The sequence below is a fragment of the Neltuma alba genome, unplaced genomic scaffold, assembly GCF_004799145.2.
Source record: "Neltuma alba isolate B1F8T4 unplaced genomic scaffold, ASM479914v2 tig00011969_pilon, whole genome shotgun sequence".
NCBI lineage: Eukaryota > Viridiplantae > Streptophyta > Magnoliopsida > Fabales > Fabaceae > Neltuma > Neltuma alba.
This window is the reverse complement of record NW_021636544.1, coordinates 35,161-62,846: the sequence shown is the minus strand read 5'-3', so window position 1 is coordinate 62,846 and position 27,686 is coordinate 35,161. Positions and strand designations below refer to the sequence as shown.

The following is a 27,686-nucleotide window of genomic DNA, read 5'->3' as shown; positions in this document are numbered from 1 at the left end:
CTATAATAGCCTAAATAACAACGAAACTAACGCTTTAAAAAGTATCTGATTTATGTCAAACCGACATGTGTTCCGATTATAATTAGAAAAGGAGTGGAAGAAAATGACGGTACGGGAGAGGATAGCATGCCAAAGAGGGGTGATGATGGAAGAAATAGAGTACTTATCTTTGCCTCCGGATCGCAATGGCCGTGGCCTGAATCGATGATATGGACATTGGTCCCAATTAAAAGAAGGGGGCGAAAAAAAGAAGAAGAAGAAGGATGAATTGACTCTGAGTATTTATTTATGATGAGGGGGTAACGTGTCGACATGAACTTGGATCCACATTAATTAGTCGACGTCCGCCAGCTTAGGCAATCGTATCCACGGTGTCGGCATAATATTGTCAGCTTAATTAAGAACCTCAGTTCGACATCTTTCACTCTTTACTGGAGGATACGTTTGGATTGTACCAGATGATTTCTCTCCCACCGTGTTTTAGTACTTCATTCAGACACATCGGAATGCGATGACTTTTCAGAGTTAAACAGCCGATCCCAATCCATGTGCACTGCCAGGATCATTGGGAAAACAAGAACGATCCACCAGCATTAAAGGTACGATTTTTGCCCTCAGGCGTGGCTTTTCTACTTATTGCGTCTTGTACATCGATCCGTGTTGGATCAATGGATTAAACACATTCAACATTGACGCTTCTTTTTTTTTATATATATTTTTCCCTCTCCACGGTCACAAACCCAAAAAAAAAAAAAAGATATACAGATAACGCGTAAAAAGCCAAACAGCGAATATCACGGAGCGACTCTCAAACGACTGTGCGTTTGGGAACATCCTGTCAAAAGGACCACAAAGCGTGGAAAGTTACCGTTGCTGATATTGGATCACAAAAAGATGAGCACATGCAAGAGCATGATAGGTCAGTCTCAAGGAGCAAGAACCTTTTGGAAGCAACTCAACAAATGTACAAAAAACTTTTCGGAGCCAATTAAGGAAATTGCTTGTTCGAATTGGGAAGGATGTGATTGCTATTCTACGGACTACGGAGTATCGATTGGAATTCTGCTATTAAAGTGGAGATTCTGTCAGCAAACAAACAGTTGCTCAAAACGCCACTAATCACTCTCCATGGCGGACAGCTTGGTATTCTCATAAAAATTACGCAAAATCGAATAAAAAATAGTAACAGAATTAAAAACTATTTATGGGGACAAATTTTTAATCGATGAAAATTTGTTATATTTTAATGTGCAGAAAATATAAAATTTTGATAGAAAATATCGAAACATGAGTTGAGACAAAATTAAAATGGGTCTTATGTCCAACACATAGGGCCTGTTTGAGAGGGTTTAAGAAATCTCCTATAAACACGTTTTACGTAAATCGAGACCAAACTCATCTCACATATTTATCTCACATTCCGTAAATCACTATTGAAAAACTATTTATAAACTACTTATAAGTTGTTCCAAACGGCTCATAATATCTATTGTCTAGAGCCGGGAATCAGGGCCGGCCCTTCAGGGCTGGCGGGCTTAAAAGGGCCGGCCCTCCAGGGCTGGAATTTTAAAAATACCCCAATTTGCTAGGCCCGGCCCTTAAGCTACAGGGCCAGGATCGGCCCGCGGGCTTTTGGCCCGTTTAAGAAAAAATACTATTTTTTATATTTATCATATTTTTTATAAAAATAAATCAATGAAATTATTAATAAAAGACATAAATATGAATAAAATTAAGTCACATATAAAATATCATCATATATAAATATTCATCAACATCTAAGAACATCTAAAACATTCATTAACAAGATAACAACATCTAAAAGTTTTATCTATAATGCAATTGTGCAATAAATAAACACTATTATTAATCTTTTGAAACTTCATCATCACTATAATTAATTACTTTTCTTCATAAGTATACTTTTCTTGCGTAACAAAAATATCAAGTTTTTCTTCTTTATAAGAATTTTATTTTTAAATTTTGCAATCTAACTATTTTTTTACTTTAATGTGAGAAACATTGCTGTTAAAACTCATGAATTTCTAATTCAAATTATAGAATCACAAGTTATATAAGTATAAAAATATTCTATTATCAAATATATATATATATAGTTTAAAAATATCAACGCATATAATATAAATCAAATCATTATTAAAGTCCAAATTAACCTATTTTTTAAAAATTTAATTGGATAAATTATTATCTAAAACTAAATTTACTTTTAAAATGATAATAATAACTAAATATTTGAAATATTATTAACAATGTAAAAAATTAATAACATTAATATTATATAAAAAAATTTTAAAAATAAAAAAATATAAAAGGGCTTAAAAGGGCCGGCCCGTGGCCCTCCAGGGCCGACCCTTTTAAGCCCTCGGCCCTTTAAGCCCTCGGCCCTCCAGGGCTTATGTTCATTTTAAGAGAAAAATATCAAACCCGACCCTCATAATTTTGAAAGCCAAAGGGCCTAAAAGGGCCGGCCCGACGGGCTCGGCTCGTTTTTTCCGGCTCTACTATTGTCACCGCGGAAAGAATTCAGTCACATTGAATGACCTTTCTTCATGGGCAAGACTTTTCCAGACACACACATATATATGGTGGGCACAAAAGGGAGTCAAATATTGAAAGCCATTCGAAACGAGCTTGATAAAGTAAATGAAAGTGGGTCCACTTCAGAACAAGAAAAGTAGGCGGCTGAGTGAAAAAAACAGAACCAGTCAGATCATGCTACTCACAGACACCACCTCCGGTGCTTGTGGATTTGAATTACAAACTATAACTTATATTAAGAATCAAAGGAGCATTAAATAACTGTTTAGTGCTTCATTAAATCATGATGTTCATTAATCTGGATTAATAACTAAGTATAGATTGAGAAACCGACCTCTTTCCACACGAATGACAAATGGCTCATTCCACATCTTTCATTATATTTTTACTGCTAGAAACCGATCAAATTACATTTGCTGCTACCGAAGTTTACTGACTTTGAATCTTGTTCAGTGCTTCATTAAATCACGATGTTCGACCATGATATTACATCCGAATCAGGAAATCTCAGGTTTAGTATTCTGTAAAAATATCATATGATACATACATCATATTAAATACTTCCATTGCCAGTACCAAATACCTATGGAAAGGAATCAAACTGACCCCCAAACACACCCCCCCCCAAAAAAAAGGAAAAAAAGAAAAAGAAAAAGGAGACATCGCAAGAAAGGCAGAAAATTTAGCAAAAAGAGCAAAAATGATAAGAAAGAGAGCTTCACTTGTGCTTCAACAGCATAGGACTCTGTCTCTGGATGTTTCCAAACTCTGTATTCAGGTTTTACCTGCTTGAAGAAGAGGTAGGATGCTGTAAATGGAATGAACAAGGAGAATAATATACATAATGAGTGCAATGAAACCAGAGGCTAACGCTCCTGTCACTTGATGACAATATTTGGGTACTTGACCACATACTGGCACCCAACCAGTATATCTATTTCCCTTCTTGCCCACATAAGCCATAGCCAATGCGGCGGATATGCTTGAGGTGAGTAATATTGTGAACACCTGTTCAAAACATCAACCCATTAGTTTAGCTCTAATGCAATTTCCACTTTAAGCCTCTTGAAAAAAATCTATAATTTATCAACTAGCCATGTGTAATATATATATATATATGTATATATGTATATAAGCTCATAAAACTGCACAGAAAAACATGGTGGTACAGATACTGTGTGGTCAAGGTAGTTACCAAATCAAAGAAAATGACGAATTGCCAAAGAAAACTTCCTGAGGGAAGAAAGAGGACGAGGAATCCGTAGACGGCCACTACAGAGTTGGCAATTACAAAGTACCTAGAAAAAGTGTTGGTATATAAGAACTACATAATCAGCTTATGAATGAAGGAAACGATTCTGCAGAACAATCAAAGAATCAAGTGACAGTGATAGACACTTACTTGAAGGCAGAGGAGTGGGTGTACTTTGCTTCCAAGGATACCGTGAAGAAGCTAAATGTTTCGTGGCTAGTGGCCATGACAATGACGGAAGAAAGGGTCGCCCCAAAGGCCAGGACCCTTAATAGAAGGTAGCAGAACCTCGTGGTTTTGGCCATGGACTGTGCAATGAATTGTGGCTTCAGGGGATGACTTAGTTTAATCGATGAGATTTCAAAGAATATGAGTGACAGAAAATTAAAGGATGATAGGAACGAGTAATTAAGCTGAAGGAGAATAATGGTCGTGGACTGACTACATACTTCTTCACTTCGTTGTGGTGATGTTAGGTGAACTATTCATCTATGTCACCGTCCATGGAAGCTTTTTCTACTTTAGCTGCTGTGTGCTTGTGTAGAGCTTCGGTGTAGTGTCTTTAGGCCATTCTTTATTCTGATCAATTTTTCTAGATATTGGTCATCTACAAGAGTGAGAAAAGGTTACAGTAGTTTGCATGTCGCTCTCAGCTGCAGTCATCCTACGTTAGTCAGCGTTTTCTTTTCCTATTTGTTTTTGGCACATAATTGTCATTTTTTTTAATATCCTGGGAAAAAACAGCATGCTTATTGCCAATCCATATGCGTGTTTCATTTTCTTTATATCTTAATACGCCATTATGCTGGAAAAAAAACAGCGTGCATATTGCCAACCTATATGCGTGTTTTTGGCCATGTGTCTCTTTGTCATGCTGTGCTTTGGTCAGCAGCCAAAAAACATAGCCCACTTCCCTCCTCTCCCCTGCTGTAAAATATGATTATTGAGCCAATACTGAATGTTTCTGGGTAAACCGAAGTTCTTACAATGTGCAGAGTCTAAGCAAATTACAGTGATCTTTTCCAACCCAGAGGCACGTAATTACGGAGTTTAAAAGTTTCATGTTTGTCAGCCATGTCTTCTGAGAGAAAATCAGTTTTTACACGCAAAAAAAAAAAAACATTATGTCATTATTTTGTTGGTGAATATGTCAGACTCCTATCTTTTTTGTTTGACTTTTGCCTCTGTTATGTTTGGTTTTTGTAAAATGGATGAAATGTGTGAGAAAAGTTTTTAGGTTTAAAGAGGAAAAGTGACGCTTGCTTGTATAAAACGATAATTTATTTATAAATAGTAAAGCATGAACGAGCAGTGAATTTATTCCTTCCATTAATATTTGTATCCTTCTTCATTTTTCTTCCACTCCCCAAGCCAAAAAGCAATATTATAGTCGCAATGACTTGTTATGAATCTTATATCAAAGAGTAAGAGAAGTAAAATTTATAAGTTCAAAAAACTCTTTTTCCTAATAAGTTAATTTGTTAGAAAGAAAAATCATTTTGGAGGTACATATACTTTTTTTTTAATTTTTAATTTGTTATATATGTGTTTTCTTCTGTAAATTAAATATTTAATTTTACTCTATTAACATTGTTAATCCTCACACAGATATCAATACTAATAAAGCACAGTAATATCAATACTAATAAAGCAAAGTTACAAAAGTTAATATTATTCAAAAAGCAAATTAAATGATTTAGTTAAAAAAAACACATAAATACCAAATTAAAAATGAAAAGAAAGTATAGTTATTTTTAATATGGTTTTCTCTTTGTTAGAATAAGCTTTATGTCCTTTTAAATCTGCCTTCGTGATTTTAACAAGAGACATGTTACTCCTCTAGTCTTAAATGTAAGACTCTTATACTAGTGTATATAAAGGTCTTACATTTAGGATCGGAAGAGTATTGTATAGGATGCCCTTGAACAATAGTTTCTCTTCTAAACTAATACCATTCTGCTTCTTATTATAAGTTACTTATATTCCAAACCCGCAAATCAAGAAATATATTAAATTAACTAATTCTTTTTTCATATTTACTCTTATTAAACGTTGAGAAGGGGGAGGGGATGGATTGTATAGGAAATGAAAAGTTGAGAAAGAGATGGAGAGAGATTAATTAATTTTTTATTAAATTAATAGGGGTAAAATTGAAAAAAGATGTTAACTATACTACAAGTGACTTATATTTTGAAACAAACTTTTAGAATATAAATAACTTATAATAAAAAACGGAGTGATATACCATTAGAAGTAAAAAGCAATTAAAGGCATAGAATTTGAAGAAGGAGACCGTTGGGGCTCCTGAAGCTGAACTGCTGAAGGTTTCGGTTGTTCGCGGTTAACCAAAGGAAACTTCTTCTTTTAAAAAAAAAAAAAAAATAGAACAGGTAACCTTTCGAGACATGTCGGGCGTTTGACTTGCCATCACATAAAAGGTCGACGCTACTAGGGTTCGGTGCCGGAAGTTCAGCTCTTATATAGAGGTAAAGGTCCTATTGCTGAATAGATTGTCCCCCGGCTCGTTCGCCGCCAGTCTAGGACTCCGGAGCTCTGAAAAAAGGGTCAACCAGATAAAAAATGGCGGCTTCATGCTCTCTCACCTTCTCATCCAGAACCCCAGCAGTCCTTCCAATGTGTCGATTCGTCAATCCCAAAAGCAGGCCATCCAACGTTGATGGCAGATTCAACTACTTCAAGCCGTCCATTCTGCGCGCGTTCATTCCCTTGGGCAAACGCATAACCCATCGCCAAAGCACAATTCGATGCCTATTCACAGGCATCGTTGAAGAAATGGGCACAATCAAGCAGCTAGGTGTCGCCGATCACGGCGGATTCGACATGAAGATAGGAGCAAAAACCGTTCTCGAAGGCGTAAATCTTGGGGACAGCATCGCTGTCAACGGTACCTGTCTTACAGTGACCAATTTCGATCTCAAGGCTTCCGATTTCATGGTTGGGTTGGCTCCTGAGACGCTTCGGAAAACTTCTTTGGTCGAATTGGAAGCCGGATCGCTCGTCAATTTGGAAAGGGCTGTGACCCCCACCAGCAGAATGGGTGGGCATTTTGTTCAGGGACACGTGGATGGAACAGGGGAGATTGTTTCAATGGATCAAGAGGGAGATTCGCTGTGGGTTAAAGTGAAGACAGCGAAGGATTTGCTGAAATATGTGGTACCTAAAGGTTTTATTGCTGTGGATGGGACTAGTTTGACAGTGGTCGATGTGTTTGATGAAGAAGAGTGTTTCAACTTCATGCTGGTAGCTTACACTCAGCAAAACGTAGTGATCCCGTTGAAGAAAGTTGGACAGAAGGTAAATCTGGAGGTGGATATTCTTGGCAAATATGTGGAGAGACTTCTTAGCAGCGGCTTCGTCGACTCCATAAAAAATTATTGATATGCTGTCAGCTGCTGAATTATAGCTTCGTAGACATGGTCTTCCAGCGATCTATGAGAATATGACAAATCCTTGTGGTCGAAATCTCTTATTTTTATCACGGAAAAAAAACACTCACAGAATATCGTCTCGACTCTAACTAGACTTAGGGTGGATAATTTGAACTTGTTTTACGTCAAACTGTGGTAACATGGGCATTTTGCCGTAGCTGTGAAATTTAAGGTTATGAATAAAGGAGCGTTTCTCTTGAACTGATGAAGTATTTGTACATTTATATCTGTTTTGCCATGGCTATAGATGCCGGGAGAGGAACTTCAATTAGATTCGAAGATATTATTTGGTCTTCTGAAGATATATTGAAGTCTTTGATCACTGACATTTGGGCTTGATGAATCTGATTTCATTGTCAATTCTGCTCAGTTTAATGTAGTGGACTCGCTCACTTTACCTTTTTGGAAAGCAAATAATTAGGACCTATGGTGTCCTTTTCGTATTACACGATCAATTATGGGATTTCAATGTAAAATGCAACTCATTTAGAGGGCAGGATGGGCAGCTTTATTTCTATGGTTGCAACATTTTTCCTTGCATAAATTTTGGAATATTTGTGAAGTATTTTTAGGCAGCTTCTTTTCTGGGTGGGCGTGCCCTGGAAGTTCAATTGGAATATTTGTGGAACATGGTGTCTAATATTTGTGGAACACCATTTGTCCTATCAGCTAACCGTGCAATCAACCAAGGCAGTAACCATCAATCACCCTCTTTTCACGTTCGATGATGCAAACATAAGTCAAAGAATGAATGCAGAGCCATGGGGGTTAAGTCTGGATTGAGATTCTTTGGAATCCTAACAAAGATAATTCATTGTTTATCAGAGATTTCATCTTTTATTTTCTTCGGGGTAAAAAATAATGATAAATAAGCATATGTTATGCCAGCTAGCTGAGGTTCAGTTGTTCAAATCTAGAAGTAAAGCAAGCATGTGATGCAAGTAGTAGTCTTTTCGTCCATATATGTTATGCAGACACCATTTCTGTGGGGAAGTGTATGTTCCAACGGTTTTGAGGGATTTAAGGAACATAAAAATGGCATGTAGTTGAGTTAGTTATTCAAGTGGTTTATCGAATGCTCTAACTCTGGTCTACAAATACTTTGAGCATTACCTACTTTGTACAATCAGAAGAATGGCTCGTATTGTGGGTATTTCAATACTAACATTGGTAGTGGTAAGTGGGTTAGACATAGGTGAGGCATCAGGAAAAGGAGTAGCAGAGGCAATTGATGCGTTAGCGTGTGAGCGTATATTTGAATACTTCACATATTGCATGGAATTTCTGGTGGCGGCTCCAGATCATGAAACTCCTCCGAGAAGATGTTGCACCCACATAGAGAAGCTTAACATACTAGCACATCACAGGACCGGTCCCCGCCGGCTCTGCCAGTGTATTGAGCTCATGGTTAAGGGGGTTGCACCACCTATAGTTTCCGACAGAGTCACTGCTCTCCCCATCATGTGCAATACCCATCTCAGTTTCCCTATTTCCGATAGTATGGATTGCTCCACGTAAGGACCCTTCTTTTTTTTTTTTTTTTTAAAATCAAGTTCTGATTTATGTTAACTATTAAGTGCTTGTCGGAAAAAAGAGAGAAGTTTCTCGTTCATAAATGATCAACTAATTGATGCAGCTTCCCTTTTTTGCAGAATTGGTCAAGGCACATGATCTGTACTGTGTGCTGCGGGCTATAATGTAAATTACAGCTATGATACTAAAAGTTGCAATAAGACAATAAAGGTTGTCAAATCCAATTTGGATTAGAATGTCAATTTAAATTGGATTACCAAACTCTACTTCTATATAACCAAACTATTGTCTTGGCAGCAGAATGAGAAGAGTCTCGCTCTGTGTTATATTGTTTTTTTTTTGGTATAAGTAAGGCAAGCGTGAGCTTGTAATTACAGAATCAGAACATTAAAAAAAATACACGGCCTAAGAAAGCTGCGTTCTGTGACTACTCCCAGAATCTAGCTGCATTCGACAACTAGACACGTGGTAGCCAGATATTTGAGCCTTTGAGGTACAGCTTTTCTGCCGTTATTAGGATAGCAAGTACCTGTTTGATCATTCCATTAAAATTGCAAAAATAAGAATGCTACAGAAACAGAGGAACATTTTCTCTATAGGCAGCATCTTCGCCAATCCCATCATCAGGCAGTCACAGCTCAAGCTTCTTAGGGTCGTAACTGAACCTTTCCACCAAAGTGAGCAGAGGTCGAGTGATACGGTAAACTTAATTAGGATGTTAATGAAAATGCCACCTGCGAATCGGTTTCTTAGTCTTTTAACACGAGATGAGATATGCCGTTTTCTAGACCCACCTGGTGGGTAATAATAGCATTTATTTCACAATCAAGCTCAAAGATAACGCCAGAATTGAGAGAAGGCAAATTCATCTGGCCGAAGAATATGTACCAGGTCTTTTTCATTAAAGTGAAAAAATCCTTAAAGCGTCCTAGGGATCACAATCACAACACACACAGTGGAGCAGGGCTCTCGAAGGGGTCCATTCACGCGTCTGGAGGGATAAGGAAACCCAACCCTCATATTATGGCACAAGATAACATAGTATTCATGGTACCCTATCTTGGTATTGCACGTTCCATCGTTCTACTGATGCCAGATTCTAACAGTAATATTCCTAACCGTTTGATGGCCGTCCAAGTGTTTGTTTTTCGGCTACATCAACGAAGGCTCAATGAGAGAAAAAGGAGGGGAGGGATTTTAATAGTGGGAAGGAGAGGGGAGAAGGATGGAAGGATTTTAATATTACCTTATTTGGATTTATAAAAAGAAAAGGGAGGAAAGGAGTCTTAATATTACCTTCGGTCCTAATTATAAGAGCCAGTTGACTAATTTGAGGAAATTAAGGAAGTAAGTTGAGTTAGTTTTTAATCCTAAATAGATGTTGTATTTCCTAATAGTTTTTTATCCCAAATAGATGTTGTCTTTCCTAAAATATCTTTACTAATCAAATATATTAACTAGAACTATTATTGTTAAAAAGACTGCTTTGGAAAAAAAGATATAAATACGAGAGATAAAGTGGATTTGGGTGTTATGTTTAGGATCAAAATAAAAGTCAAATAGGGTTTTATATTAAGGACCGGAGGTAGTGTTACATTGTTTGATTCATGAGGAGAGGGGAGGAAAAAATATTTTTACATGGATAATTTCGTTCTTATTTTATTTAAAATATGGGCATCATGGTCATCACATGACAAAATATGAACATAATGGCCACAACATGTCAAAATATTACTATTTTCCTCCAAATCCTCCCAATTTTGGAGGGGAGTTTAAAATTTTTCCTCCCCTCCTAAAATTTGTATGTTGCCAAATAAAAAGAAATGATTAAACTCCTTCTTCCTCCTTCCTCTTCCTTTCAAATCCCTCCTGCCAAAATAAGGTAAATGAGAAGAGTTGTTTCCAAATACCCGAATACTCCTGGCCTAGTGGTGACTGGCTAGGCTACAAGTAAGGCGAGTCTCTGCTCTTTGAGGGCGGGGGTTCGAATCCTCACTTGTTAAAAAGGGTACCGGGGAGGGCTTTACTTGTCGCCCGGCCCGAATCCGGACTAGTCGATCGCTCGGGTACAACTAGCCCAAAGAGGCTGGGGCCCAGAAAGACGCGGTTGGATACCGGATGGTTTATATCAAAAGAGAGTTGTTTCCAAATTGCATCCGCTGCTGCACCAGCTGGCTCCTGCCGAATATTTCGGACCTGAAAGGAAGCGCCGTAAACTGCAGGGGAAATGCTCTGCATGGCTGGTTAGATCACCACCACGCACGTGTCACTGTCTCATTCCTGGCTTTCCGACATCGTTGGCCCTATCAGATTCACGCCCACCTCCCCCAACTCCACCTCCCGCAAAAAGGGCCACTTAATATTTCTTTATTCGATCACTTCAATGCTTCACAATGGAATTCGTTCGTGTGAATCACATCGCCGAGACAATTACCCAAGTTTAAAGAGTAAATAAATAAAGAAAAAACCGCCTTGCAAGGTGCACTTTTTACAGTATTTAATACTCCCATCAATTCGAAATGGAAGATAAATATTGTTAGAGATAAAATAATGTTTATTTTTCCTAAATATTTAATGATTTTTTTAATTTTATTCCTAACATACATTCTTTTTCTCTTTTGATTCATTTATTATATTTTTTACTCGTTTTTTTATTAATATAGGTATATTTAAAAAAAATACTTTATATATTTATTATTTTAAACTGATTTTAACTAATTCTTTTTAATAAACATAACCAAATAAAGTCTATTTTATATTTTAAAGTGGAGTATAATTTGAATTGGAGTTATGGAAAATTTTGACGGAGAGGGGCGAACCCGTAATTTAACATGGATGAAAAGGGAGGGGATGAGTATTTCTTGGCCATTCGCAAAGGAGAGTTGCCGCGTTTTCGCCCTTCGGTTGTCACACATAACAAAAGCACCAAGTCACGAACTCTGAGGAGGCCCGCTATATATGTGTGCCGCAAAATCAATTATAGCAATCCAAATTCTCTTTCTCCCTCTCTTTTCTTTCCGTTTTTCCTGCGAGAATATCAAGATCAAGTATCTCAACACAATGAAGCTCTCTGGCCTCCTCGCGGCCTCGGTTGCCGCAGCCTCCGCCACCGTCGTCTCTGTTTCGGCGCCCGCGAAGGTTACTTATCAGGTACCGTTCAGCTTTATACTAGCTACGCTTCGTAATTTTGGGGGGATTGCCAATTTCTTGGGAGTTTAACCTTGCTTGATTGAGACTGAGTTAATAAAAAAAATTGGGATCTGAGATTTCTGTGCTGGTTAGCCCCTTTTTTGACAATTTCTTCTATCTCTTTGTTAATTTCCTTTAGGGAAATTAATTTGCTACAATCTTGGTTTTGCAGGATGGTTTGGTTGGGAAGGGCCTCAAGGAATCGTCGTCGGTCAGGTCATGTTCCGGTAACAAATTCGCGCCGAGATTTGACGGTTTGCGATTTATTGAGACGTTGGTCACTGCCCACAGATGAATCAAAAGCTTCTGATTATTTTATTTCTCTCGCCTTTTTGTTATCCTCTCTCCGTGGTTTTGGCCTGGAGCTGTCTGCAGAATTTATTCTTGGGCAAAGAGTTCAACTCTTCCAGTTTTCCCAGTATGATTTCTAGAGTGAGAAGAGAGAAATTGTAATATTACGGAATATAAGAAAATGAAAATGAGAAAATGTTTCTGGTTACTTTGTCTGCAGGATTTTGATCTCCTTTTTATCTCAGTATAATCAATCCTTGTTGGTTTTTTTTTTTTTTGAAGAAAATTCAAGTTAATTGAGCGCCCCCCCCCCCCAAAAAAAAAAATGCAAAACGTACTGTGTCTAGGTTTAGGCCTGAAGAGAATGATTCGTTTACCCCCACCCCAACCCCGCTTTTTGGTGAATATGAGAGCTCACAACAACTTGGGGGAAAGTGGAAAGCAATCATGTGGCCAAACGGATATTTGCCTGTAGTCATGAACGGATCCTAGGAGAGCAGAAAGAAATGGTTTTTAATGCAAAAACGATTTAAGTTAAATTATTCATCGAATCATAAATATATAGATATATAGTTATATAACTTAAATTTACGAGCTTATATAATTATTGATGAATTTTACCACGTGGAGAAAATTAATGCTTAACTTCGATGGATTATTAAATGAAAAATGTTGCACCCGGATGAAGGTTTTGTTTTGTTTTTTTTTTTTTGTGGTGTGAAGAAATAGGTTGATTTTTTTCCCCAAATTGTTCATCCCACTCTCTAACTTTATCGTCAAATGTAATGGGTGCGACAGTATATTCTTTTTTGGAGCGGGGTTATGGAATGATGCCACCCAAGTTTGGTGGAGGAAGATAAATACGCAAAGACCCAATTTTTGTGGGGTAAAGCAGAGCGCAGAAAAAGGACATGAAAGGTTGAAACTTAGAAGGGACGAACCATAATTAGCGCTTTACTCTCTATGGCAAGCAAGCAAGCAAGCAAGGATGCCTGTCCTTATCCCATGGCCTCCATGCTGCGTCAAGCCACCCAAAAGCCATGGAATTTCCTTATCATCCACTTTCTATCCCCTGCCTTTAATCAATGATGCTCACTACGTTCCCAATTTCAAAGGATAATGATCCTTGTCCTTCACTTTTCACTCTCAGACCATTGACACGATGGCATGAGATTGTGGGCCTTCAATCATTCATCATCCAAAAGCCACCGATCACTGCTACTTCCTATCTTTAGTATAACAGTTGATTGGCTAATTTGAGGCAAAAATTGTAAATACGAAAATTAAAATGAAATTAGATCTTATGTTTAAGATCAAATTAAATTTTTAATTAGCTCTTATATATTAACAAGTGATACTTTTGTTTTGCATACTCATATGGGTATTTGATTGGTATGGTAGATTTTGTTTCATCATCCAGAGTTGGAAGGCTTAGCGAGTCTAAGGATATTAGTTGTACTACTGCTTGCCCCCTTTGAATCATGTTGCCCGCGTTTCTTCCATCACTGATTAGTAAAGGAGGAATCTCACCCCAAAAAAGAAAAAACATTCAATCTTTAATATAAGAACTAATTAGAAATTTAATTTGGTCATAGATATGAGAGAGTAATTTCAATGAAAATGACTGATAAGGGTATTTTAGAGGACAAAATATTTATTTATTATGAATAATTATCTTAATTAATTTTATTGATATTTGTAAATTTGTTATTTAGTTTTTATACCGTGAAAAAAATTAGTAAACAGATATGACAAGGATCACAGGGGTTGCTTCGCAGTTGGTATAGATGGGTATGAACGATAAAGAAGCCCGGTGTGCGCTCATTTTGGGCTTGTTACCGTGGGCCGTCGGATACATGAAGCGACATATTGGTTTTTGGTCAGGAAAATTGAAAATCTCAGTCAACTCTGTGTCTTGGGCTGTTGTGTTGTGCAGAACAACGGGGAGGTTTTTTGTGTCCTCTTCTTCTTTTTCCGCCTGATGCTGATGCATCAATGAGTCTGATGCTTTCTATCTTTTGACAAGTTATATAATATCTAGACGAGGGATAGAATTGTAATATCAGTCATATTAGCTTCTTATAATACAAGAAACCCACCATATGATTTAACTTTTTTTTTTTATTGCAAAATTTTATGAAAGGGGTCGGGCTCACCCACGATCCAAGGGCAGGGCTCCTAACGCTTGATCCACTGGGACCTGTCCCTATGGGCACGGGAGCATGACAAGCAAGCCTTTTTTTTCTGGCCCAAAGGTAGGAATCACTCAGCTTCACTACGCTTGTGGAGATGTCTCCTCCAGCACCGCGACTGGAGCCACAATAAAATGACATTCCCCATGATCGAACCCCACCATATGATTTAACTTTTATTTCTTCGTACTAACCTAATATTGATGCGTGACAATTAATGATTTGATGGACTAATTTGACAATTTCACTCGTTCGTGATGGATTCTGCACAACACGTGTATCCACTTTTCAGATAAGCTCCCCGATGCTGAGAACGAATGAGTTAGTAAAACAACCCCCCCCCCCAAAAAAAAGGCACAGATATCTTTTTAGCAAAAGCAATTATGTTATACACATTTTGCATGGAGATTATGGCTTTGGCTGATCACATGGTGAGGAGCTAGTCTCTTACAAACACTATTAATAATTCATAGTTGACATAAATATCAAGTATTAAAAGTCACTATCAAGTCTTCGGAGTTGCTATATTTAGGCTTGTCAAGCATGAATAACAAAATATGTAGATGCGAAATGATAATATTATCTGATAAACTTCTTGGTTGCCAGAACTTATCCGTAGGCACCCAGCAAAATGCGAGTCGGGTAAACCTTTTTTGGAGCGTTCATTTTTTATGTACCTTGGGAAGTCAGTATCAACTATTTATCCTTTGAGTGATTCTATTTCTGAAAAAGCATCAAAAAGGCATCGAAGCATAAAACGGACTAACTCTCCATTAACTATGGGTCAAATGCTTCATTAACTTATCTGAGTTAAATATGCTAAAGATCAAAATTACAAGGCAGATTAGTTCCCAACCATGGGTTGAATTACTTAAAAAGACTTGCCATGAATATTGGATTTCATGCTCCCATTCATATTAAAATTGATGATTTGGATGTAAATTCATATTAGATTGTTGCTGATTCGGTCATGTTTTTTTTCCCCCCAGTTTCACAGACACCCCAAAAACCAGGTAATAAACAGATAATAAGTTTCATGCTTAATTTTAGGAAAAAATGTAAAAAAAAAAATCGTGAAAATTGTAAAATCACAAATTATGACTTATTGCAAGACTTGTATAGTTTTTAATAGTAATCGAATGGCAAATGACCACAAATTGTTGACAAAATATTTAATTTACAATCTCGTAATTTTTATTGTCTCTTTCTACAATTTCCCTTGAATTTTATGTTTAAAATCATCAGATAAATTGATTTATTTATTGTTTACGATCGGAATGGATACTAGCGTTTCCTTTTCACTTCATCAACTGGGAAAGTTGCCCGGCCCCACATCAATTAGGACTAGATTCTCAATTTATTATCGGACAAGGGATTAGCTTGGGGTTATACTATATTGATTTAATAATTCAAATCATTGTCAGGCTGATAAGTGTCAAGTGAGGGGTAAGCCTAAAAAATAAATGTGCTTTGTAAGGCGGCTCACGCTTTGATTTAACTTGAGCGATCAAGAGTGCTCTTGTATTGACGTTTCAAACAACAACCTTTAATTTGATTTAATCACCTTGTTACAGTTAACTTTTTTTCTTTAATTATAAACAATTATTACCGGCATACAGACAAGACTGCTGCTTAATAAATAAGCTAATCTAGTGAACCAGAAAACTAATGCTAAAAACTGACAACATGAGAAACAGGTTCAGTGAGCGCAACACAGTAGTTCTCATCTTAATTTATTTTTGGGGCAATATTATCTTTAATTCCTAAAGTTTGACTTCTTTTAAGTTTTAATTCTTGGAATTTAAAAATAATAATTTTATACTCTGAAATTTTATTTTATTTTTATCCATCTAAACATTTTTAATTTTTAAAATAAGGTTTGGAAGACCACAACTACTAATTTTAAATTTCATGAATCAAAAAATAAGTGAGACTAAATTTCAGCGGAAATTGTAAATGAAATTAACACATTATTTTGTTCCTTAGGACTCTTACGTTATGTTTGGTACGCAGCATAAGGGGAGTAGGGCAGGGATTGGGTCAGGAAGCGGAGCAATTATCGGTATTTGGTATGAGGCATTGGTAAAGCCTTGAGATTGCACAATGGCACATAGGTGGGATTGGGCAAATATATCCCTATGTATAATAATTTTCGGACAAATTTAACCCTCTCACTTTTGTTTTCTTTTTCTCTTCTGCCTTCATCTTCAAACTTACACCGAACAGTTGCAGCAATAACCTTGAAAAACCCATAAACATTAACATATGAAAATGTATCATGAATCAAAAGAAACTGTATATTATTCCAAAATAAAATTATAGCGCACACAAACACAAGCACACTCGATAATTCACGAGGAAAGCTAAAAAATAAAAACGGAGGAAGTGCGAGTTTAAGTTTCAAAGATCATTTGGAAGAGATGGAGGCAAGTCAGACTGGGGAGTGAGATCATTTTGCTTCTTTTCTGGAGCTTGTGATTTTTGTCTCTCTTTTTTTAAATATTTAAAAGGGGTATTATAGTCTCTCCATAATTTATATCTGATTATAAAATAAAATTAATGGAGCCATTCCTTTCGAATATTATCCTGTACCAAACATATTTTTAAAGAGCCCCATTTCCAATCTCATTCCCAATTAAAAGCCCCATTGCCAATATTTCCAATCCCAACTCCTCAAATCCAGTGCTGCATGCCAAATATGGCCTTAAAAAGCCATGGAAATGAAGAGGCAGTGACCGGAATCTAAGGGGTGCGTGGAAGTCGGAAGTAAATCCAATCCGAATCCTCAGAAAACAACTCACACGGCGACAAACAAAAAGGGGAGAAACGAAAACATGGATAACATTTGACAAGTGGTTACGACATATTAACAGCCTCCAATATTGCCACTTGTACGCTCAATCTGCCCATTGTATCTTGTTCCCTTTAAGCTTAAGAGCCTTGTTTAATTGATTTGCCCCATGAGAAAAAGGAATTGGGGTTCCGTGAACCAAACAATTTTCCTATCCCTATTTTAACTTCATCATTATTAATCAATATTTCTTTCTCCTTACTTTTAATACTTTTTAATGAGTACGGTATAACCATAAGGGCATTAGTCATCTACGATAGCTATTTTTGTCTGATTTTTATTTTCAACTGAACTAATTTTAGTTTTGTTATTTGACATCTGATACTAATGGAGTTATATTATGTATACCAATTGCTTGATTTTCCTGCAAGTATAAAAAAGAACTGAGTTTAGTTTTGTTTCGATTTATCTCTTTGATTTTAAAATGTTCATATAAGTATAACCCGATTAACATGGTCAAGCATGATACTCATACCAGTAAAAGAGGTACTTTTATTAAAATAAATACTCCTCCCGCCTTAATATAAGAATTTAATTATTGAGTTAATCTTGATCATAAATATAAAACATATTTTATTATTTTTTATATTTATCAGTTTTTTCTAAATTACTCCTATTAATATTTTATCAACCATAATCAAGTAAGAAGGGGAGGAACGATACTAAAAAAGATAACTATAATATTTTAGAAAAAACATGTCACATTTCTTATAATTAACTCTATGACTATTTTATATAATTCATTATCTTATAAAATATTTTCGTTTTGCCATCATTATCTTAAACAATATCATGCTAAACGACAAACACTGTTTTTATGTTGAAATTTTATTAAGCTTTAACTTATCAAGCATTTCCTCATATAGCTCTATATTATTATTATAAACAAATCAAAACTAATTTAATTTTTTTCCCGAAGATTTGAATTCCAGTTTAAACTCATTACTAAAGAGGCAGCTTGCAATCTGTGGATGCCACGTCAGGATATGTTTATCCGTGTGCGCGTCATTTTCGTTATATATAAAGCTCCGTCCTTTCCCTCTTTCCACTCGTCCTCTGCATTTCTCATTTCTTTCTTTTCGTTCTGCTCACTGCATTTCGTGCTTTCTGGGTTCTGGCCTCTCTTCCTCGCCCCTTCTTTCCAACTGCTGCTTCGGCCATCAAGCCCTTCACTGTTTCTTTTTGTAAGTATCAAATTATTTTCCGCTTTTTCTCTCTTCATTTTCCTGCACTCTCATTAGATTTACTTTTTTTTTTGAACTTTGTGGAATGATTCTCTCGATTCATCTGGGTGTGTGAAATTTCTATATAGGATTTTTTTTTCTGTTCTTATAATCAGAGAGCCTAAAACTGTGCCTTGTTCCCCGCAAAATTCGTACGAGAAGCTTTATACGCGCGCACACGCTGAGAACATATAAGTCAGCTGCCCCCTCCTCTATTTTCTTTTGCGCGCCTTCCTGTATCGTAATCTGTGGATTCAATGTTCTTCTAATTAGAATTACTTTATCTGAGTCTCGCTTTTACTTGAGAAGGAAAAAATGGGATCTTTTGTTGCTGACGGGTTTTTGTTCAGATCATGAATTCTTAAACCGCTACTAATCCCTTCTTCTCTAGCGCATTCGTTCTGCATACGATAGTTTTAAATGAATTTTCGTTTGCAGAGTATAAGAGATCTTGGCACTCTTTCTTTCTAATAAATTTCAATTTTTCTGAACTCAGGTATTGCAAATTTCCATACAAAGAAGACTCTGCTGGTCTGTTCACGACCGGTTGGCACAAAGATAAAAGATGCGTTGATTAACCAGACTAATTGATAAATCGTTTTTAATAATTGGTTCAATGAATGGCTTTCGACATTTGGAAATTGTTTTCTTCCATTGTCTCCATAATACATGTTATTTCTTTGGTTTGCTTCCCTAACATCCCAAGTTGTATGTGGTTGAGTCGTCCTACTCCTGTTAGCCAGGTATTGTGAAGCAACCAAATGAAGACAACTCTGACTTGCTACCTAACGTTTTTAATGTTTTCCTTCCAATAAAAACTAACACATTATACACCCTACAAAAAGGGGTTTTGTTTAATAAATGAAGAAGGTAGACTAGTCAATTTTTTTTTTTTTGACCAGAAGGTAGACTAGTCAATTGAGTCTAGCTATTTTGCAGTGTCATTGGGACCTGCATTGGGTGGTCGTTTGATTTTGATGGACATGCAACTCCTAACCTTGTGTTAAAACAACTTCAAATTTAGTTTGGTGAGTACCTACCACAATAAATGATCGTGCTCAGTTAATATCTCGAAGAAAAGAAGAAAATATACTGCTCTTTTGTCACGAAAAAAAGTAATGAGGCTCTAGCTTTCCTCAGGAGGGTGAAAAGGATTAAGGGTTCGAGACGTGTAGGCAAAATTCAGACGATGACCAACTCATTGTTAATTTGAGTTCTTAGGAGGATTTATAGAAAGTCTTTTCTCAAAGCAATGTCCCATGGTCCTAATCCGAAACTGGGGGGAAATATCCATGTATGATTAATTAAACATTTTCCTTTGTTTGTTGAGATCCCTGGTACTTGACATTTGTATGACTAAGCTTGATTCTCACATTGAGTGCTCATACTTTTCAGATTCTGACATTCGAGGGAACGCATTGTGAAACAGAAACAATGGCCTTAGATTTGCATTATGAGGATTTTGCAGCGCAAACTGATGCCTTTGGAGATAAATCTTGTGTGGAAAAGTGGAATTCTGCCCCTGAAGCCATTGCAGACTCTGATAGGGATGCTCCTGGTGACTTCGAATGCAATATCTGCCTGGATTCCTTGCATGATCCAGTATTAACTCTTTGCGGTCATCTCTACTGCTGGCCCTGCATTTACAGGTGGCTCCATTTTGGTAATGCTTCTTCTCAAAACATAGTTCAGGAAAGGACATTCTGCCCAGTATGCAAATCAGAAATCTCTCAATTCTCCCTCGTTCCCGTATATGGACGTGTCCAAATCACAAAACCTTCCAAGGGTAAGTCTCCCAATGTAGGGACTGCCATACCTCCAAGACCTCGCGGTCCCGTGTCAGTTCATGACTTTGCAAGATCATGTAACAGCATAGCTGCAGCTCATGACTCGTCAAGATCATATAATACCGCAAGTGCTTCCCGGCCAGCTACGCAATTTCATCAACGCCCTTATGCTTATCACACTCAACAGTTGAATGCATTTGACACAACACATGGAGTTTTTGGTCAGATGATATATGCGAGAGTCTTTGGTAATCAGTTGACAAACGTGTACACTTCTAATTCATATGGTCTCACGGGGAACAACAATCGGAGGGTGAGAAGGCATTTGATGCTAGTGGATAAATCACTCAGCAGAATCTGTTTTTTCATCTTCTGCTGCACAGTTGTGTGTCTTCTCTTATTCTGATTTCCAGTTGCTGCTTCATTTTTCTGCGTGTTAATACGTCCTTGTAAAAAGAAATATTGGCATGTGAATATAGTCAGATTTTGTACATATGTAAGAAAAGGTACATATATTAGTGCCGATAAATTATCAAATCGCCTTGAGCTTTAAGCAGTATTTAGTAGTTTTCCTTTTGGTTTCACCAGGCAGTAGCCTCACTTTTATCTGCATCAGAAAGAAAGGGATGCGTCTGAAATGACTGTCCTTGAATGATAAGTCTTATCAATTGTGATAAGATTTTGCTTTGGTGCAAAGAATAATAATTAGGGTAGTACATTTTAATTGAAGGGTGAGGGTCCATTTGATCTGGGAAGAATATTTCTAGGATAAAGAAAGGTATCCCAATTAGCGGTGGATGTAATAGCATTAACGCAAACCGTGATATCACTAGAGTTTTGTGTGCGAGGGAAAATGATAGAAATGAGGAGGGTGTGGGGTCGTTGTCTAGCTATGGGATTGGAGGGCACTTGCCTTAGAGGACATTAATGGTGGGCCTACCATTGCCAGCTGCACACTGTGGAAAGCTACACGGTATCTTTAGCTTTTAGCAGAGAAGTCGTCAATTTATTTTGATGGGTTACATTTTGGCATTAATATCTGATAATGCTTACCTTTCAGATAGAGACGTTGGCGTCACCAAAAGCGATCTCTGTACCTTAACATACTTTACAATTTCGAGATGATTTCGTTTTCTTATCTTTGTCTGGCTCCTCATAATTTTTATTTTGTTTTTGCCATTCGTCCGTTCTTTGTTTAGTATGGTTTGGGTTGGGCGGACCAGCAGATAATCCAATGAATTTTAGGTTGGGTTTTGCAAAACCAGCAATATAAAGCTGTTCTTGCCTTTCTAGGTTAACCCGAATAAATTTGAAGAAAAGCAAGCATATTAATTTCTGATTATCAAGTGATTGGGAAAAAATTCTGATTAATTTCTGAACCTACTCCACTCCACTCCGCTCCGCTCCACTCGCGCTGTCCGCCTCGCTTGCTGCCTCGCTCGTGACTCATCCTCACTCCTCTGGCACCCTCATTCGCGTTGGCCGTCGCCGCTCGTGCTGCTGGGCTTCTCGTTGTCGCCATCGTCGTTTCCCTCAACACCTCACCACAGGTGTGTCTCTCGTTCTTAATCTCGCCGGTGTGAAGCTCTGTTCTTCATTTCTTTTGGAAGGTCAGTTTGTTCTCCTCCTTCTCTTCTCCTTCGCCATTTTCCCCCCTCACTCTATCACCATTTCCGTCGCATTTGTATTGTTTCACCTCGCCTCTCACTCTCTTCTCGATCTAACTGCTTCTCTCTTGGGCTACAATTTGTTCTTTGCCTTTCATTCAATTGTGTAAATTTGTGCTGAATGATGAAGATGGGCCAATTTAATTGCTCAACTAAAATTCACTGCAAATTTCCTCTTGGCTATGCTTGATGCTTGGAGTTTGTATGTATTGATTGTGATTTGATTTGATACAGCATATCTGGCGTGAAGCAAACAAATGTGCAAACTTCTTTGCAGCTATGCCCTCACCGTGCCTGTCGGTTTTCATATACTCCTCGACGACACACTCGACCTTCTCCGGCGAGTTAAATCATTTTGCATTTAATAACTATGAGTGGATCGCTACTCGGAAACTGTGCTGTTTAGGGTGTAGTGGTCTAATGGATCATTTTTCACGAGCCTTGTGTATTGGTAATTGCTAAATCAAACTAACCAACAAAACCCTCTACATATCTCGATTTTGACGGCCTCTCTTACGCTTAGTTTTGATCTCTCGCACTCTTTTCTCCCTTTTCGTTGCCATCAACTTCGCAATCGCAATTACGTTGTCTTTCAGCTGCCTCTTATCAAGGCAATTTCGGCCAAATCCTATTAAAATTTTTATCAATATATTACGCCATAAAAGGATTTTTTCTCTCACATAAATGACACACTCAATTTGCAGTTGCATGATCCCTATATTCCCTTATTTATGAAAAAAAAAATTTTAAAAAAAACTCTTTAAAAATAATACTCCTCCGGTCCTATTATAAGACCCAATTTGACTTTTTATTTGATCCTAATTATAAGACCCAATTCATTTTCTCTCTTATATTTATGCATTTTTTTCTAAGATAATCCTTCTAATAATGATAGTTTTAGCCAATATACTTAATTAGCAAGGATATTTTAGGAATAACAACACTTATTTATTATAAATAACCAACTTAACTTACTTTCTTAATCTCCTCAAATAAGTCAATTGGGTCTTATAATTAGGACCGGAGGATATGAATATTTGAAGTGTGGGATTTGGCGATGCCATAACCGCAAGCGAAGGATTTTAAGATAAAAGAAAGCGAAGTGCTATAGAATATCATGCTCGTGCACTCTTCCCAGAAAACGAAGGAGAATGAATCCTGTGACAACCTTCGCTAACCCCTCAAAAATACTTCTTTTCAACCTACATTTTCTCTAATTCTTCTTCTTCAATTGTTCCCCTCGTGAATTCCGTCTGGTCTAGCTCGAAAGAAAACTGCTTGTATGATGTTTCTTATTTATCGATAGAAATGAGGGAATCCCTGCTTACTATTTTTTTTTTCCGATATTTTTTTCGCCGTCTTTGCAGGCAGGATCTGAAAAGACCAGCTGGACCCGATTCGGACTCATCACGGAGTGCTCGTTGCATGCGAGACCATAGCAAGCATTTAATGCTAAGCGACCCGCCCTTGCGGACATATAAATGCCCACAGACTGTAAGTTCCATTCACACGGTTGCTTATCATTATTTCTAATGTCAATGCTTTAAGCTACCCGTAAATATCATGAGGCCTTGATCATCGAATCGCTTAAGTTCGATTCTCTCTCTTTGGATATTGTTATTATTCATTTATATTCGTTGCTGTGTGGGGTTGCTGTTAAGTTTTAAGTTTTTTAGGAGGCAGTGTCTGAATCTAAGAAGACTATTTGTTAGAAATTGGCTATAATCAACTTCAAGTTATCAGCTCTTTCTTCATTAATTATGTGCGGCATACTATTTGATTTTCTTCTGCCATTGTTGAATGGTATACTTTTTGCCACTCAACTTTCTTTTGTCAGGTGCTTTCTGTTATATTTTTATTGCTAAATTTAGAATAATGTTGGTTTTACGATCTTCATTTTCTATTAGATTGTAGCATTGATTTTGTACATGAATATGTGGTTGAATTCCTCTTGATTCTTGTAGGAAAAATGGGCTATCACGTGTCGCCCATGCAATGCTCTAATTCCTTTATCAAGAGCAAAATGCTTCTAAATCAATTAATTGAGGACCTCGCTCCCGGCTTTTGAAGTTATTTCCTGCTTGCTTGTTTGGGTTTATTGTTCTCTAGCACAAAAAATGGCAAATCTTCCTCTGTCATTTTCAGTTCAAGCATGCCTTCAGAAACCGAAGGTCATTGAAGCATCTCAGCTAAGTGAGTGTAAAGGTGGAAGTAGATTGTCTAGATTTGAGAAGTCAGATACAGAGAGAAAGTTAGTTTGTAGAGCCCCACAAAGTATAGTTAGTCCTTTTTACCAGAATTTCACTACAAAATTGTGTGCTACACCCCGAGTATCCATTGAGGGAAGTAAAAACCAAGTCACTACGTTTAGTGAAGCTGAAGATTTAAGAAGAGCATTGAGTTATTTGTTTAGGACAGAAAATGGTGGTCTGGTTAAAGTTCATGTTATCAAGAAAAATGTCAAATATTCTGTGCATGTTGAGGTCTCTTCCTTAGAAGTACATGGTGAAGGACTGGTATTGTGTTGGGGTGTGTACAGAGCCAATTCATCACGTTTTGAGGTTCCAGATTTTAAAAGTTCAGCTACGGATACAAAAACAGGGATGAATCTGAGCCCATTCCAACAGTCATTGTCAGGCAACTTTAAAATTGAGTTGGAATTTGATGCAAAACAAGTTCCCTTTTATTTCTCATTTATCCTAAGATCATCATTCAATACTGAGTCAAGTGCATCTGATGTTAGAAGTCATAGAAAAACAAATTTCTGTGTACCAGTCGGTTCTCTTCCAGGGCACCCAGCTCCTCTGGGTCTCTCTTTTTCTCCTGATGGTTCTATGAATTTTGCTATTTTCTCAAGGCAAGCAGAAGGCATGGTTTTATGCTTGTATGATGATACCAATCTTGAGAAACCTGCCTTACGGCTTGATCTAGATCATTATGTCAATCGATCCGGAGACATATGGCATATTGCATTTGAAAGTGCTTGGACATTTGTGAGCTATGGTTATCATCGCAAAGGGGCTCTTGTTGAGCAAAACAAGGATGATAATTTTAATAAGCATGTTCTTCTAGATCCATATGCAAAAGTTATTGGGAATTCTTTTCCTAATGGTTATGAATCGGGTTTAACTACAAAGTTTCTTGGAAGGTTGTGCAAGGAACCTGATTTTGATTGGGGTGATGATTTTCATCCAAATTTACCATTTGAAAAACTAGTGGTCTATAGATTGAATGTTGAGCTCTTTACTCAGCATAAATCTAGCCAACTGCCTACTGGTCTAGCTGGGACCTTTGCTGCTTTGGCCGAGAAGGTGCAGCATTTTAAGGACCTTGGCGTTAATGCAGTTCTTTTGGAGCCAATCCTCTCGTTCGATGAACAAAAAGGACCGTATTTTCCTTGTCACTTCTTTTCCCCAATGCATATTTTTGGACCGTCTGGTGGTCCCATATCTACAATCAACTCTATGAAAGAGATGGTGAAATATTTGCATGCTAATGGGATTGAAGTTCTTATGGAAGTTGCTGTGACCCGTACTGCTGACGTGGGAGCACTGCAAGGAATTGATGACGTGTCCTACTATTATGCAAATGGAGTTGGTGATTCGAAGACTCAAAGTTCCCTGAACTGTAACTATCCTGTAGTGCAACAATTGATTTTGGATAGTCTTCGGCATTGGGTTACTGAATTTCACATCGATGGCTTCAGTTTCATAAATGCCTCACATCTGTTAAGGGGGTTTCATGGAGAACACTTGTCTCGACCTCCATTGGTTGAAGCAATTGCTTTTGATCCATTACTATCCAAGACCAAGATCATCGCAGATTGCTGGGATCCATATGACATGGTTGTTAGGCAAACTCGTTTTCCTCATTGGATGAGATGGGCAGAAATGAATGCTAATTTCTGTAATGGTGTGAGGAATTTTTTGAGAGGTGAAAGTCTTATAAGCGACCTTGCAACTAGACTTTGTGGGAGTGGGGACTTGTTTTCTGACCGACGAGGCCCTGCATTTTCTTTTAATTACGTCTCCAGGAACTTTGGACTTTCCCTTGTCGATTTGGTCAGCTTCAGCAGGGAGGAACTAGCTTCAGAATTAAGTTGGAATTGTGGAGAAGAAGGGCCTACTAATGATAAGTATGTCCTTGAAAGAAGGCTTAAGCAAATCCGTAATTTCCTTTTCATATTGTTTGTGTCATTAGGAGTGCCTGTTCTGAACATGGGAGACGAATGTGGTCTGTCTTGTGGGGGTTCTCCTGCATATGGAGACAGAAAGCCTTTAGATTGGAGTGCTTTGAATTCAGGTTTTGGTAAGCAAATCTCGGAATTCATTTTGTTTCTGACTAGACTTAGAAAAAGGCGAAGCGATATTTTCCAGAGACGAAGCTTCTGGAAGGAAGAAAACATACAATGGCGGGGAAGTGATCTAGCTCCACCAAAATGGAAGGACCCATCCTGCAAGTTTTTGGCCCTGACTTTGAGGGTTGAAAGAGGCTCGCTCCTAGTGAGCTCTGAAACTTCTAATTTACCGGCAGGTGATATATTTGTTGCTTTCAACGCAGCTGATCAATCAGAAACTGTGGTTTTGTCCCCACCGCCAGAGGGGATGTCATGGTGTCGTCTAGTTGATACATCTCTTCCATTTCCTGGGTTTTTCTCATTTAACGGCGAACCTGTTCCTGTCCCTGAGCAGCCCTCCGAGCTGTTTGCTTACGAAGTGAAGTCTCACAGCTGTATTTTGCTTGAGGCAACCTATCTCGATAGCTAAAAATTGTTTTGTTGATTAATAAGTTAATGTTATGACTCCTTTGTAAATAGTCAATAATTTTTTTAATGGTGATTTCCCTGCATTCAAGTGATAACTCATTGTCCTGTCTCCTGGCTCCTCAATGACTATAAATAATAATTAGACCCTGACTCTCGGTGCAATGTATGGGATCCGAGACTGAAAATCAATATTCCGCATATTTTTATTTAAAAACATAAAGAAGAATTTTATGCAGAATATCACGTTTTTCATTTAATTTTTCACTCCAACATCACTCTGTCAAAGCAATATTAAAAAAAAGCTCAATGCATAATAAATATCTAATTTGAGAGGATTATGGATACGCACGTAGAATTAGTAAACAGGCCAACTTGACCTGAATGGGCTAAGCTCATAGATGATTCAGCCTATAAGCCCTGTTTAATTGGCTAAGCAAGTATGCCTCCTATGCTAATACAACTACAAGTATGCATTTATTTTTATTGAAAAAAGGGAGATAATCAAATTAATAGCCTGGCTTACAAACGTGCTGAAATGATTCAAAGATTAAAAAAAAAAAAAAGCAAAATGTGAAAAGACCGCCCAATGAACGAGTAGACATTGAATGAGAATAATTGTAGCCTTTGAGTACAAATGATACCAAGCAACTTTTTGTTTTTTTGAAATGTGAGGTTGTGAGTTTAAACTCTTCAGCCAAAGGTATAATTTGTGCATGAATTATATACTACACAAAAAAAAAAAAAAAAAAGACAAGCAATGAGAATAAAGCAGGCATAAGTATGGATGATGAATGGATCAAGGGATTGATAAGAGTGAAGCAGACCAAGAATGGATGAATCGGTTAATGTTAGGACTTGGGCCAGAGGGTGGAACAGAGCCTTTGGGAAGCATGGCTGCGAGATTGCTTCTGGGTTGATGACCCTCAAC

At 37.4% G+C, this 27,686-nt stretch overlaps 5 protein-coding genes and 2 long non-coding RNA genes across 8 annotated transcripts; 5 read left to right on the top strand and 2 right to left on the bottom strand.

The window, feature by feature from the left end:
• Positions 1-3,222: 3,222 nt before the first annotated feature.
• On the bottom strand, positions 3,223-4,202 carry LOC114720182 (CASP-like protein 1C2). The gene is made up of 3 exons (XM_028905795.1): positions 3,962-4,202; positions 3,755-3,857; positions 3,223-3,567 (listed from the first exon to the last, which is right to left on the bottom strand). Exons 1-3 carry the CDS (start codon positions 4,114-4,116, stop codon positions 3,334-3,336), a joined length of 492 nt encoding a protein of 163 aa, XP_028761628.1. The 5' UTR covers positions 4,117-4,202; the 3' UTR covers positions 3,223-3,333.
• Positions 4,203-6,269: 2,067 nt separating this feature from the next.
• On the top strand, positions 6,270-7,345 carry LOC114720186 (riboflavin synthase-like). The gene has a single exon (XM_028905799.1). It carries the CDS (start codon positions 6,392-6,394, stop codon positions 7,208-7,210), a length of 819 nt encoding a protein of 272 aa, XP_028761632.1. The 5' UTR covers positions 6,270-6,391; the 3' UTR covers positions 7,211-7,345.
• On the top strand, positions 7,346-9,110 carry LOC114720187 (non-specific lipid-transfer protein 13-like). The gene is made up of 2 exons (XM_028905800.1): positions 7,346-8,774; positions 8,913-9,110. Exons 1-2 carry the CDS (start codon positions 8,395-8,397, stop codon positions 8,929-8,931), a joined length of 399 nt encoding a protein of 132 aa, XP_028761633.1. The 5' UTR covers positions 7,346-8,394; the 3' UTR covers positions 8,932-9,110.
• A 1,593-nt stretch (positions 9,111-10,703) lies between these two features.
• LOC114720184 (uncharacterized) lies at positions 10,704-10,927 on the bottom strand. Its single transcript, XR_003737961.1, has 2 exons — positions 10,897-10,927; positions 10,704-10,865 (listed from the first exon to the last, which is right to left on the bottom strand). It is a non-coding gene; the product is annotated as an uncharacterized LOC114720184 (long non-coding RNA).
• Positions 10,928-11,797: 870 nt separating this feature from the next.
• Positions 11,798-12,541, top strand: LOC114720185 (uncharacterized). Its single transcript, XR_003737962.1, has 2 exons — positions 11,798-11,943; positions 12,155-12,541. It is a non-coding gene; the product is annotated as an uncharacterized LOC114720185 (long non-coding RNA).
• Positions 12,542-18,268: 5,727 nt separating this feature from the next.
• Positions 18,269-20,889, top strand: LOC114720183 (E3 ubiquitin-protein ligase RMA1H1). 2 transcript variants are annotated; one of them, XM_028905798.1, is made up of 3 exons: positions 18,429-18,500; positions 19,036-19,085; positions 19,935-20,889. In XM_028905798.1, exon 3 carries the CDS (start codon positions 19,974-19,976, stop codon positions 20,730-20,732), a length of 759 nt encoding a protein of 252 aa, XP_028761631.1. In that variant the 5' UTR covers positions 18,429-18,500; positions 19,036-19,085; positions 19,935-19,973; the 3' UTR covers positions 20,733-20,889. The 2 variants fall into 2 exon arrangements, with proteins under 2 accessions (XP_028761629.1, XP_028761631.1); XM_028905796.1 differs by lacking the exon at positions 19,036-19,085 and having other exon boundaries at positions 18,269-18,500.
• A 2,519-nt stretch (positions 20,890-23,408) lies between these two features.
• On the top strand, positions 23,409-26,867 carry LOC114720188 (isoamylase 2, chloroplastic). The gene is made up of 2 exons (XM_028905801.1): positions 23,409-23,487; positions 23,958-26,867. Exon 2 carries the CDS (start codon positions 24,111-24,113, stop codon positions 26,757-26,759), a length of 2,649 nt encoding a protein of 882 aa, XP_028761634.1. The 5' UTR covers positions 23,409-23,487; positions 23,958-24,110; the 3' UTR covers positions 26,760-26,867.
• Positions 26,868-27,686: the final 819 nt, after the last annotated feature.

What these genes read in the sequence shown, in the direction of transcription:
- LOC114720182 (XM_028905795.1), bottom strand. Translation starts at nt 4,116, where the DNA reads ATGGCCAAAACCACGAGGTTCTGCTACCTTCTATTAAGGGTCCTGGCC. An exon ending in ACCCACTCCTCTGCCTTCAA is followed by an intron (nt 3,858 to 3,961) that starts GTAAGTGTCTAT and finishes CACTTTTTCTAG; the next exon opens with GTACTTTGTAATTGCCAACT. An exon ending in TCGTCATTTTCTTTGATTTG is followed by an intron (nt 3,568 to 3,754) that starts GTAACTACCTTG and finishes TGTTTTGAACAG; the next exon opens with GTGTTCACAATATTACTCAC.
- LOC114720186 (XM_028905799.1), top strand. Translation starts at nt 6,392, where the DNA reads ATGGCGGCTTCATGCTCTCTCACCTTCTCATCCAGAACCCCAGCAGTC.
- LOC114720187 (XM_028905800.1), top strand. Translation starts at nt 8,395, where the DNA reads ATGGCTCGTATTGTGGGTATTTCAATACTAACATTGGTAGTGGTAAGT.
- LOC114720183 (XM_028905796.1), top strand. Translation starts at nt 18,288, where the DNA reads ATGCCACGTCAGGATATGTTTATCCGTGTGCGCGTCATTTTCGTTATA. An exon ending in GCCCTTCACTGTTTCTTTTT is followed by an intron (nt 18,501 to 19,934) that starts GTAAGTATCAAA and finishes CATACTTTTCAG; the next exon opens with ATTCTGACATTCGAGGGAAC.
- LOC114720188 (XM_028905801.1), top strand. Translation starts at nt 24,111, where the DNA reads ATGGCAAATCTTCCTCTGTCATTTTCAGTTCAAGCATGCCTTCAGAAA.